Source organism: Seriola aureovittata, chromosome 21 (assembly GCF_021018895.1).
Source record: "Seriola aureovittata isolate HTS-2021-v1 ecotype China chromosome 21, ASM2101889v1, whole genome shotgun sequence".
NCBI lineage: Eukaryota > Metazoa > Chordata > Actinopteri > Carangiformes > Carangidae > Seriola > Seriola aureovittata.
The window spans coordinates 17,678,680-17,691,476 of NC_079384.1; the positions used below are offsets into that span (position 1 = coordinate 17,678,680).

General features: G+C 38.2%; 2 protein-coding genes across 12 annotated transcripts in view; one reads left to right on the forward strand and one right to left on the reverse strand.

The window, feature by feature from the left end:
* LOC130162216 (rho GTPase-activating protein 44-like) overlaps window positions 1–6,198 on the forward strand; it is an 83,218-nt gene extending 77,020 nt beyond the window's left edge. For 4 of the 5 annotated variants that reach the window (XM_056365833.1, XM_056365835.1, XM_056365836.1 and 1 more), the window contains one exon: window positions 1,155–6,198. In XM_056365833.1, coding sequence (XP_056221808.1) covers window positions 1,155–1,312 — 158 coding nt within the window. In that variant the 3' untranslated portion in view covers window positions 1,313–6,198. The remainder of the gene's footprint in view (window positions 1–1,154) is intronic. The other variant, XM_056365834.1, reaches the window with a different exon arrangement.
* On the reverse strand, window positions 2,201–12,396 carry LOC130162235 (testis-expressed protein 47). 7 transcript variants are annotated; one of them, XR_008826255.1, is made up of 9 exons: window positions 12,224–12,396; window positions 10,638–10,710; window positions 10,003–10,106; window positions 9,855–9,910; window positions 8,512–8,590; window positions 8,261–8,398; window positions 7,995–8,142; window positions 7,708–7,776; window positions 2,201–2,358 (listed from the first exon to the last, which is right to left on the reverse strand). XR_008826255.1 is itself a non-coding variant. In XM_056365886.1 (9 exons), exons 1-8 carry the CDS (start codon window positions 12,341–12,343, stop codon window positions 7,792–7,794), a joined length of 756 nt encoding a protein of 251 aa, XP_056221861.1. In that variant the 5' UTR covers window positions 12,344–12,396; the 3' UTR covers window positions 2,201–2,358; window positions 7,763–7,791. The 7 variants fall into 7 exon arrangements, 4 of the variants coding, with proteins under 4 accessions (XP_056221861.1, XP_056221860.1, XP_056221862.1 ...); XR_008826254.1 differs by having other exon boundaries at window positions 7,708–7,829; XM_056365886.1 differs by having other exon boundaries at window positions 7,763–7,829.
* Between the last annotated feature and the right edge of the window lie 401 nt (window positions 12,397–12,797).

The following is a 12,797-nucleotide window of genomic DNA, read 5'->3' on the forward strand; positions in this document are numbered from 1 at the left end:
ACATAAAGGTTTGTTTACTCGTTTTCATTACTAATGAACTTAGCTGCATCATTTTTTTTGTGGCTGCAAGTCTGAAAAATAAGCTTCATCATGTCTCAGTGCTGTCGTCAGTTTTGTCTTGAGTTAGGATTGAAACAAATGTTTGACAAAAAATCTGCATTATAAACAGAGGGTATAGAGTTTGAAAGATATTACAGGTGCATTGTGGGAGTTGTAGGTTCCAGTGTTTTTTAAGCTTGACTCGTGTTAGGGACAAAATCAGGATATTTTACAATTGATTTTGACCATTCTCTTTCAAATCTGCTATCAATATTATGTGAGCAATACTAAATCACCTGTAAAGTCAATTTATTACTAAATGCAAAACTGTGTCAGTATAGGAATCTGCAATTACTTCAAATTAAATTACTTCAATTAAATGTAGACACATGGTTTATTTTTGCATATATCTTGGTGGGAGTATTGCAAACAGCTAAGTTTCAGAATATTGTTAGCAATTATCAAATTCAAAAAGAAATCTATCCCACATATAAATTTGAAATGAACCAAATACTTTTCCACATACGCTGTATGGCTAAAACTGTATGTTGAAAACTTGTCCACATACGTTTATATACATTTAGTCTAGAGCTGGATCTTCATGCTTTGGTCTAAATTCCAGTTAAGGTAAATCTTAATGCTGCAGCGTACAACAGTTTGAGAAAAGCCAACCTCAGTTTCAACATGGCAATGCCTGCAAGTCAAAACTGGTTTTGCAGTTTGGTGTGGAAGAACTTGACTGGTCTAACACCTTTGAGATGAACTGGAACACTGACTGTGAACCAGACTTAATCACCCAGCATCAGTGTTGGACCTCACTAATGCTCTTGTGGCTGAATGGGAGCAAATCCCTGCAGCAGGTTCAACATCTGGTGGAAAGGCTGAAATATAAAAAGCTTGTTTATCGTGCACCCCTGTCATGCATTTTTTTTATTTATTCATACTGTAAACTTGACTTCTGATGGCCCACATGCTGTGTGTAACATCATCCGGCATCAATGAGCCCACATCTGGAATGATCTGTTTCACCCTACATGTTTTTTTTTTTTTTACCCACATTAGAAGTTCTTTTATTTCCCTCTCTGCTCACTCTCTCTGTTTCTCTGCTCTGCCAGATTCTCTCTGCAACCTGGACATCCCCGTCATTAACATGGAACTGGACGGTCTTTTTGACTTGCCCCACATCTCCCCCTTCAGGAACTCAGTGGCGCTGCTCGAGTTGACCAACAACAGAGCAGAGTCGGAGGAAGAGTCTGAGAGCACAGTGCTATGATGCCACTGAGTCCCCCCTACACCCCCACCCCTGCAGGCTGATTAAATGAAACACAATGCTACTGCTGCACCGTGTCGCTCCAACCCCCCACCCCCCCACGCTCAACTCATTGACCTCTCACCTCTCCAGCTGGATCTCATTGTCTCACCTCACCTGTGCTTGATCCAGAGGGGCCGACTTGTAAAAAGAAGCTCTTCTTCACAGTAAAACAACAAAAAAACAAGGTGAACACAGCTAAAAGAATCACACGAGTTGTTGTGACAATGTGGTCAGGGGATTGTTGACATTTTATATTGGCTGGAAATATGTCGTTTTCATTAATTTAATTTTTTATGTTTGTTTTTGCCTTATTTTTATTCACTTGCAATATTGCCTTTAACTACACACACGAGACTGGCTGCTGGGAGGAATGAGTGCTCTTTGCTGCTGCTTCTCATGAGTGACTTTTAGAAGGAAGAACAACACAACACTGTTCATCTGTCCTGCCAACACCCAGGCTTTCTTCTTCTTCTTTCTTTCTCCTCGGTTCCTCAGGGGTGTCAGTTGAAATGCCTCGCTCTGGCATGTGGTGGCAACAAACCCCCGAATTTCTGTCCCACCTGAGCGTTCACTGTGAGTGTGACAGTGTGTGTGTGTGTGTGTGTGTGTGTGTGTGTGTGTGTGTGTGTGTGTGTGTGTGTGTGTGTGTGTGTGTGTGTGTGTGTGTGTGTGTGTGTGTTTGTGTCTGATGTGTTTGGTAATTGTACTATTATGATGTTGCACTGTTGGTGTCGTGGAGCATAAACAGGAATGCATGTTTTAGATATTTAGGAAAACAACGACCAGGTTGCAAAGAGCTTCAACGCAGTCACCAAGTCACACTTTTCTCTATATTTACATGGCATTCAATCAGGATATCAATCACTGAATATTTATTGTTTATACTGTACATTTTCAGAATATATGATATGATTAACATTATAAATCAGATCAAATCATATTTTGTATCCACAGGAGAGCTATAAAGACACCACTTCAGATAGAGTATAGTTGATGCCGTCAGGGAGCTGTTAAATATAAGAAGTACATATTGTAGGTTATGGAAGGTCCAGTGAGATGAAAAATGAAAAACTCCATGTGATTACTCATAGTTATTTTTGGCAGCAAGCGAAGTTACATGGGATTCTTCATTTTTCTCTGTAAAGTAAGGATTAATGTCAGTTTCAAGAAAGAGAAACTGAATCCACTGGAAGACAAGAATGTACAGGTTTGGTACTGAGGAGCCTGGAGTGTGCCACAGGAACATTTACTTAAATTAAATTAATAATTATATTAAGTCCAACCCAACATTTGAAAATCAGACTATTTTGAATTGTGGATTAGACTCTGCTTCCTTGCACGTTGCTGCCACCAACTGTGCGACAGCGGATAGCAGGTAAAAGCACTGCTCCATAGCTTTACTAGCAGTCAAAAACTACACAGGGTACCTTTAATGTTTATGTGCCAGACTGCTCACATGACAATTAGAGAATCATTCTTAAATTAAATGTTCGCAAAATGAAAATTACAGATGTTAAAGAAATGGAATATGATAGAAAGACACAAGTGAATGACCAAATGGAATAATTGAAGAGCCTTTTTAAAAATAGTTTGGCGGTTCAATTTTAAAATGTTTTCCAACAACTCCTGAGGGAAATATCTGGTTCTTTAGCTGCTAAATGCTCTGCTATATTCATTTATGAGCCAAAAATGACACTTGAGAGTGAACCAAAACAGTAAAGTTGTGGGTCAACCAATCAAACCAATGAGCTGAAAGATGCTAAACACTAATGAAAATATATACATAACTGGTTTCAGTTTTATACAATATATGTAAATTACACTGGAAAATTAACAGCTTTTTAAAATTTATCAAATAATTGAATGATTATAATAAAACATTTTTTAAAAAAAAGCATTAAATTTCTCCGGTGGCACACTTCAGCCTCCGTATGGGAGAATCATCCCTGGTGAGGCGTTGTCAGAGGATACAGGCACAAGATTGTGTCCTTGTGCCCTGAGGTATTAAAACATCCCATCATATCATAGCAAAGAACTGAAAACTGTCTTGACACACTCCCAGAAAAAAAGGTGCTATTTTTTGTTAAAAAGAAAACCCTGCAGCCCCAGTGGTTAAAATAAGCACACTTTTTTTCTGATAGTGCAGTTTCACTTTCAGCCATGCACTTCCTCATTGCAGTTTATAGGAAACCTGTCTGATGATGCTGATATTTTTGGTCTATATTAGTGAACTAGAGGCAAGTGCAAAGAAATGTGTATATGTGTTTATTTTGATGAGAGTATTTATACAGATATATTTCTGAATACTTTTTACTAGGTCTGAGGAGTTGTGATTGTTTCCACTACACATGAATCTCATCAGAGGATTTAAAAAAAAAAAAGAAGCATAGAAACACGGGACCAGAATTTTCCCTGCTGTTGCATTAAAACCTTTTCAGGAATCAGAAGTTCGGTTTAAGGGAAATAAAACTGAAGTAACAAGGTTTTACATACGACAGCAGCAGTTTGTTATTTGCCTTGCGGTGGGTTTTGTTGTGACCTATCCAGATTTGTAAGATTTTCCTTTTGTCCTGAGAACATCCACGACACATGGCCTCAAAGTCACTGTGCTGCTCTACCATCCCCTTTCTTTTAAAGTGCGATATGATTCACAGGACTTTTGTAAATACTCAAACCTCTGTACATATATGTCGTGTATATACTGACAGGGGAGAAATTTAAATATATATATATAAATATAAATATATATATATATATAGACAGATAGATAGATAGATATATACAAATACTGTATTAAAAAATATAAATGACGATGAACATTATAACATTATACTGTACAGATAATATTATAATGTCGCTGGTTCTAGCACAATAATGCCACACTGACACAAAATAACATCGAGTAGATTTCGCACAGTAAAAATTAAAAATGGTACAGTAGATCTCTCGGCACTGACGTAGGCTCAAGGTTAAATCTAGTTTGTAGGTTTTCTAAATAAACAGCTGATAGTGCTCGTTTTCAGATTCTTGACTAAGAGTTAATTAAAAGAGATAGCAGACAGCAGATAATGAATCTCCTCAGTTCCTTCATTAGATTTAAGATGTGATTTTAGAATGAGAACATAAAGAAAATGCTTTACACAAGTAGTTCAAAAAGAAAAAAATGACATTTTCTACAATTTAGGGCTGCGATTAATGATTATTTTCATAATTGATTAATGATGGTTGATTAATCAATTAATAATTTGGTCTATAAAATGTCAGAATATAGCGAAAAATGTTTCATAAAGCTTAAAGTGCTGTATCTAATAGCTTGTTTACGCCAACTAACACTTGATAATCTATAGATACACAGTTTACTATCACATAAGAGAAGCGAAATCCTCACAATATTAAAGCTGAAACAAGATTTTTTGGGGCATTTTTGTTTGAAAAATTACTTTAATGATTAAACTGATGATCAAAATACTAACAAATTATTTTTCATCCATTCAGACTCAGCTCTACTACAGTTCACTGCAGTTACTGGATTTAATCAGCTGAGTTTAAATCAGTCCAGCATAAAATGCTCTCACCAGTATTTCTACTTTGAATATTTAAAGAAAAACTAAACACTGACCACAAAACCGTTTTTTTAGAAAGTTATTGTTGCGTTTAGGCTGTGCCGAGGTGAGTGGTCTGTCCTGTCTTTGTCTGGATTTCTGTGTAACAATGTGCCGCTCTTCGTTTTGTACTAAAGGGTAATCCGATCAAGGCTTGTACATAGAGTATTCATCCAAAACAACTTTATTAACAATAGCCCTGTCGAGCAGAGAGAGTGGTGGAGACACAGCTTCCAGTGTTACAGCTTTTTGCGAGCATGCCCTTTGAGCACTAAAATACGAAGGCCTTGTTTTTGAAAATGAATAGGTGGAATGTACCGGTGAAGTTCACTTCGTAGGTCGTGATACAGGCGGATCGTGTGTGTGTCGTGGACTTAGTTACAGTAAAAGAGGGTGAAGGGGTATTTGATAAAAAAAAAAAAAAGTGTGTAAGTCCTAATTTTCGGGGCAGGGGGTGTTTGATTCGACATTGTCCTGTGTGAAACTCAGCAGCATGCTTTTTAACCATGCCTATGAAATATGTCTCATCTTTGGTCCTATCTAAACGTGCTTGTATTTATTTTTTATAAGTGAATAGATCAACCTTTACAAGAGAAGAAGTCAGTGCTCCCCTTGACCTTTTTTAGTCAAACTTCCCATTGATTCTGCCGACAATGTGTTCGAATCATTCATGATTACTGTTTGTTTTCACCTTGTTTCTTCTGTGTTACATTAATACAGTATGCTCCACCTGTTTTATCAATAGGAGAAAAAAAAGCACATAAGACTCAAAACAGAGAATCAAAAATCTTCATGATATGATGGAAGAGAGGACATGTGTGCTCTGAGGATTTACACTGAAATCATATAACAAGCAAGAGAAGAAAAAAACGTGCTGCATATAGGTTTGTTTTTACCCATACAGTTTGTAGATTACACTGTGGTGCATGCAGCCATTGCAAGTACATCTCCAATCATCTTTTCTTTTTTTCTTTTTTTTTGCTTAAGTTTAAGTTCCAAGTAACGGGGGCCAAAATAAAAAGGGAACACATACGTGATCAAGGAATTTTTTCAGACTTAAAAGTTCTTTGTGTCAAACTGTAGTGATGCTGTGGACTCTTTAAAGTTTGGAGTGAAGAGGAAATGCCTTTTCTTGGACATGCTATCTCCCGGTCACCAAGTGGAACACAGTGTAAGATAAAAGAAAAAAAAAAAGAAGATAATCCTCATCCGAATGTTGAAACTATTAAAAATGTTTTTATATTACTTGGACTGTCTGTGCTTTTGTTATGAATTATAAATGTTGAGAATTGTGTTCAATCTTCTCTCACTCACAGAAGTTTTATACCTGAAATGATTTGGAGCAGAAACAGCTGTTTTTGGACCAAACAAGTGAAACAAATAGAAGGAAAAGCTGCAGAAAATTAAATGATGGTATAAAACACAGTGATTTTTCTCTGGTAAGAAGCCTTCAGTCACACTCACAGTGCTTCAGTGGAGGCCAAACACATTCTGCAAAGGCATAAAACATCTAATTACAGCTTTGAATTGCAAGGTAAATCAAAAGGAAGTGGCTCACTCTGACAGCTCTGAAATGCACCTGTCATGCAGATCTCTTATGATGACAAGCAACAATACTGTGTGGGAACTACTGTAAACAGCTTCACATGAGCCTTTAACACACACATATTGTTCCTTATGCTAAGAACCAGCAATCAATTTAATTATTTCCTGACAACCACACATGTTAAGACACACTAAAAGAAGAAAGGAAGAGGATCACCAAAATTTTTAAGCTTCATTGTCTGGAAACCGTGAAGGTCTTAACTAACTAACTATTTGTGCAAAATCATCCAATAGTTATTGAGATATTTCACTGAATAATCTGCTGGTGGTGTTACTGTGCATGAACAGTCAGTAGGACTTATCCTCTGGGGACCATGAATCCCTCAGATACAGTATTTCAGTCTGGACCAAACTGGTGGACGCCGTTAGTCTCACTAAAAACTCAACAGCATAGTTTGTTTCCAATGACAATGTCTCTGCTACTCTGAATTATCCACAAACCTCACTGTCAGCAGCTTCCATGGGAATTGCTTTACCAAAAAAGAATCCCCATGAAAACTGTTGATTCTGGAAAAAGATGCTGCTGATGATTTTTTTTAAAATGTTGTAGGAGCCATGTATTTGATTTGTGTGATAATCCTCCGAGCACTAGGGGGTGATGTAAGGCTGAGGCTGTCCACAGAAAATTTAAGCCCCAAGGCAGTAAACACAGGTGTTGCTCATTGTAAAGAGGCAAACAGTTTTTGACTGTTCTCTGACAACTCTGTGGCTGTTTTATGTTAAACTTTGTATAAAACTGTTATTGGACATTATGGACAGATTGGGGACACAAGAAAATAAAAGCATCATGATACAAAGCATTGGTAAGGACTGGATATCATTATTCCAAGGACACATCTAAACAATCAAAGTTGCAGTGAGCAGCCATGTAGCAGCTAAAGTCAACACATTAAGTCAAAACTTCATTTTGGATCACCAAGACAAGACATGTTGCTTCATTGGGAATCCATGAAGTTCGCAATTCACAATTTACTACAATACATCTGACTCATCACACTTGCAATAGGACTTTGTCACTACAAATGTCAATTTACAAACAAATTCACTTTCATTTAATTGTACTGGAGTGAAAGCAGATATTTTAAAACCAGAGCAAATGAAACCAAACCAATTATCTGCACATGTTATTTGTGAGTTAGGTGAACTGACCCGTTAACTGCTAGATGTCCAGTGTGTAGATGAAATATGCAGGATGAGTCCTCACCTTTCACCTTCCACCTTTAGTCCAAAAAGTTAAACTGTAGTGAGGCAGCGGCTTCGAATAACTTGTCCTTTTGAGCAATAAGAATATTTTACATAGTTAAGTTTACTTTCTTGTGACTTAAAAATAATTATCATAAAATGACTCATCTTTTCCTTTAAGACTCATGTTTCCTCATTCACTTCAAATGAGCACATTCATCATAAATCAAAACTCAGCTGAAGTTGCCTCTTACCAAAGTCCATGCTGACGTTTAAGGGGGAGTCGTACATCTGCAGGAACTGTTGTGGACTCTGCAGCTCATCTCGATCCAGCAGCTTATCTAGAGCCTCCTGAGGCATGATCAGTTCTGGAGTCTCATCCAGAACTAATCCAGGGAGAGTCTGAGAGGGGAGTCAGAAAATCTTCTTTAGAAGCTGACAACATCAGGGTTATTTTATTGTTATAAAAAAAGTGAGAATTATCTATAAAATGTGCTGTAAATTTATGAAGCGAACGCACCTTCTTAGATATTTCAGGGTGCTCACCCAGACTCTGCAGTGCTGACAGGACACTGCAGACCAGAGTCTCTGTGCTCTCTTCTTCTTCCTCATGTCCTTTAGCCTCGTGGTCGCCAGACACCTGGTCTGCCCCCAGCACCTTCAGTTAACAACGTGAATCACTCATTAAATGTCCATGGAAACAGATTATAATTCATAAGGAATCTGCCACATATCTGTGTTTGCCTCATGCAGCCTCAAAGATATACAAACCTTGTAGCTCCACTGATGGAACATCCTGCTTCGAGGTTCATGTGCCATGAACACAACCTTTGCAGCTTCCAGCAGGGAACTAAGAGAGGATTCAAAATCATTAGTACAGTTCTGCATATTGTAAAATTCAACACCAACAGGTTCAATGTCAGGGAGAAGGTTTGAAATGTTCTCGGCTGGGAACTAGAGGAGCCATTGTTGAAAATAATATTTATCATATATTTATCCCTATCAGTCCCACTGGAATGCTGGCATCCCGTCCACTGTCTATCTCACTATCAATTAACAGATCAATAATCCTGGTCCTTATTATAGCAATCCAATCAACATGTGAACATCGTTGGTTGTGTCCCACTCTTCTTAATGGGGGAAAGCTTTGAAGACTACACTGAATAGCTGTCGCTGTTGTTTAATGGCGATGATGTTTTTATAAATATTTCACATTCCAGGTTTCACTCTTGGCTCCCATGAATTTAGGAAGATCAGTGATGTGGTTTGATTCGAGTTGAAACCTGCACAAAAGTTAACAGTACTTTTAGTAGTTTTCTAATGAACTATCATATTTGAGACCTTCAGAAATCAGATTTTATAACATTTTTTTTTTTTTTTAAGTATATTTTTTTGGGCTTTTATGCCTTTAATGGACAGCACAGTGGAGAGTGACAGGAAACAGGGAGGCAGAGAGAGGGGGAATGACATGCAGTGAAAGGCCGTCCGATGCGGGATTCGAACCGGGGCCGACTGCAGCGAGGACTGTAGCCTCTACACATGGGGCGCCTGCTTAAACCACTACGCTACACGACGCCCCAGATTTTATAACATTTATAACTTTTTTTTGCAGTTGTTACAGTTTTTTTGCAGTTGTTACAGTTTTTTTGCAGTTGTTACAGTTCTTATCATTAATCTTTAATTAACTATTTACATAAAATAGATGTTCAAATAGTCTTGTTTTATCTTGAAAAGAAAATGTACAACACATGAAGCTAATGAGAGACTTTGACAGGCTGATGAATGGAAGTACCAGTAGTACAAAAACACGGCTTTAGGCCTGGGACTTCCCCCGTCTGCATTCTTAAGGCATTTGAATTCTTCGAGTGCAGCTATGCTAGTGGTGTGACAAACACTCATGGCCCCAAGAGGTTGTATCCCTCTGACTTAGATGATCCCAAGACTTGCGCGACCATGAGGTTGAAATTGGTGTTTTTAAGTGAAATGTCTCAACAACTATTGGATGGGTGGTCATGAAAAAACATTCATGCCCCCATGAGATGAATTTTAATCACTCCTCTGAACAGTATTAGTATGCTTTGGTACATGACATAGTGTGTGATATTCATCATTACCAGTCTGTCTGTTGTTGCAGGTCTTTCAGAACAGACAGCAGAATCTCCCTGGATGACTGGAAGAGAGCAGCGCAGCAAACAGTAAGTACAGGGTTTCACATCATAAAGTTTCTTCATCGACTGAATATTTATCTGGAGGGAAACTTACTTCAATGATGTGCAGCAGGCAGGATGGATAGATTACCAGCAGGCCTGTCATGTGATCCCAGATATATTGTTTGCTTAACTGAAAGTTGAGTTTTTCATAATGAGCTGTATGGAAACAAATCAACAAACAGAACAATGTGTCAGTTTGCAGACAACAGAGAAACTGAGTATCCTGACAACCACATGAAAGCCCAGCGCTGTTATCAACACACCGTTCAGTTCCAGCCTCTCCAGGGGCTTTTATTGTGAGTTTTCTATGTAATTTCTGTGGAAAAATTCCTTGAAAAGTGACAACACGAAGCTCTTACAAGGACGCCCTGCAGACTCATTCACATACGAAGATGGGAAAGCTCTAAAACAGTCCGACAAGAGAAACGAGACGATGCTTCTCTCTAAATTTAGTTTGCAAATTTCTGCAGAAAGTGCAGATCTATTCATTTGTAATATCATTTATAATATTATTACTACCATCCCCTTCATTTCCCCCTAAGGAGAACTGGATCAAATTGGAACAAGGTGATTAGGTCACTGCAGAGAATGAAGGGATTGTGTCAGTGAAATAGCGATGCCTTATTATCAGCCACTGAGCTGTTGTTGCTCTTGGTCTTTGTAGCTCTAAGGTAATTGCTGGCTGACCTCCCAGTTCTGTCCTGTCAGTGAGATCGTGGGGGAGCCGGGCGATTACTATCAGCCGCTGTAGCACGATCTTCTGCAGAGACAAGGAAGACAAGTCTTAGAAAAACCTGCTTTGTCACATAGCCTATTAGACACGTACATTCACAAAGGGAGGAGCACTACCTCATGCATGATTAAATTATAAAGCTATTTCAACATATAATGAGTGAAATTGCAACTGTTCAAATCAGCACCTGTCAGCAAAAGAGCTTCATGGTTTCATGAAGTAAAGTTTCTGATCAGATCAGAATTTAATAGGAAAACTAGCAAGCTGCTTAAGAAAAACTTTTATTTCCTCTCCTGTTGTTTGAAATGGAATACAAACCACTTGTTCATCATCCAGATCCTTCCTCTGATCCATACGATGGTGAAATAAACTAGTCCCAATTTCTTCCTCTTTCTTTCCCTTTGCTTTCATTGGGTCGGTTTTCTCCATCTTAACTCTCTAACTCCTTATCTCCATCCAACTCAAAGACTCTAGCGGAGCGAGTGAAACCTCAGCGAGCTGCCTGCTTTCACTGTTTATTAAAGCTTATATCCTAGAAACCCTTTGTTCGCCTGCACTCTGGCGCAACTACATATGCACGATAAACATATGAGCCAATCCCGAGCTGAGACAGGTTTGTAATTCAGGTAATGAAAGCCAATAGGAGGAGGAACTGTACATATGGGCACTGCAGAGGATAGTGCATTAAGACACTATTTAGTCTGAAGCTAATGTCAAAAACTGTTTGCTGGCAGTTATATGAGCTAATGAGGGAAAAAGATTTCTCATTTGGTTTAATCTGAAAAAACAGTTATTAAAATTAATGTCATGTCAACCTCTTTGATACTCATTACTTGCATGTTCACTTATCAGATTTTCACCCAGATAGAACTTTTATTATGACAACTAATTATATAATCCTTCAATTTTCATAAATTACAATTTAAATATGCAGCCAGGAGCTCACTGTTGTGTCATTAGTGGTGGAAGTAATACCCAGACTTTACTTAAGTAAAAGTTCCAGTACCACAATGTAAAATAGCGTCCACTTTCTCAAATACAAGGTTTTACTGCTTGTGCTTTTAATTCTTTATCATTCATTTTCAATTATTTTGAGATTTGGATAAACAAAGCCTTGTGAAGGTGTCACTTTGGGCTCTGAATAAGGAATATTTCTCATTCTTTTCTGAATCTTTACAAACTAAACTACGTTAAATTGGAAATCAGCTGCACCTCAGCCCAGAGCAACAGTAAAAAGCTTCTTACACATTTTAATGCATCTGCTTGAGTAACATTTTCAATACAGTATTGGAGCACTGGAGTATGGGAGTAGGCTATATTTACTGTGTGGTATTGGTACTGTTACATCAGGATGTCAGTACTTCTTTCAGCACTGTGTAAACCTACTTCAGTGAGTGTTGACAAATGTTTTTGGGCCTTATCTAAACTTTTTTCCTGTAATTATTTCGTGGGGCGGTTGAACCAGGCGCATATCCTGTAAACGTTACCGTTATCCGACCGGTAGCTAGTTTAGCTACCGTCACAAGGCTCCGGTACAAACCTCTCTCATTGTCCCGTGAAACACATCAAACATGGTCACCGTGTCTCTTCCCTCCACCTCCGAGTCTCTGTTTTCCCACGACTTCAACGACAAGCTGCCGACTTTCTGTGGAGCAGCCATACTGCCTCAACCTAACCGAGATGTTTGGGGGCTCCTCTCTCTCGCTCTAGGTGGGTTACCATGGCAACGATGCCCGTCAAGCTCGGCGAAGACGTGTTTGACGTCACTACAGCCTAGATACGTAGGTGGATTTTGAATCATATGATTTGTATCTTTTTTCTTATCGTATTGTTTATTTTCATATTGTTTATTGTTACTATTTATGTATTTAGATTGTATTATTATTATTTTCTATAATTTCTTTCTATAAATATTACTTGTACAATAATACCATGATGATTGTTGTTTGTATTTACTATAATATGAAAAAAAAAGATTATCTGATGCCTAGAGTTACAGCCTTTGTGACCTATCCTCAACATCAGCTACATTAAATTCAGAAATACCTAACCCTATCCAGTCAATGACCAACAGGTGGTGCTAATTTAACATTAACTGCGCCCTATGCGCAGCA

Bases quoted from the DNA above. Each gene is read 5' to 3' on its own strand.
- LOC130162235 (XM_056365886.1), bottom strand. From the start codon at position 12,343: ATGGCTGCTCCACAGAAAGTCGGCAGCTTGTCGTTGAAGTCGTGGGAA. The intron at 10,711-12,223 runs GTTTGTACCGGA...TTGTCTCTGCAG, and splicing joins TTCACGGGACAATGAGAGAG to AAGATCGTGCTACAGCGGCT. The intron at 9,911-10,002 runs GTAAGTTTCCCT...GCTCTCTTCCAG, and splicing joins GCCTGCTGCACATCATTGAA to TCATCCAGGGAGATTCTGCT.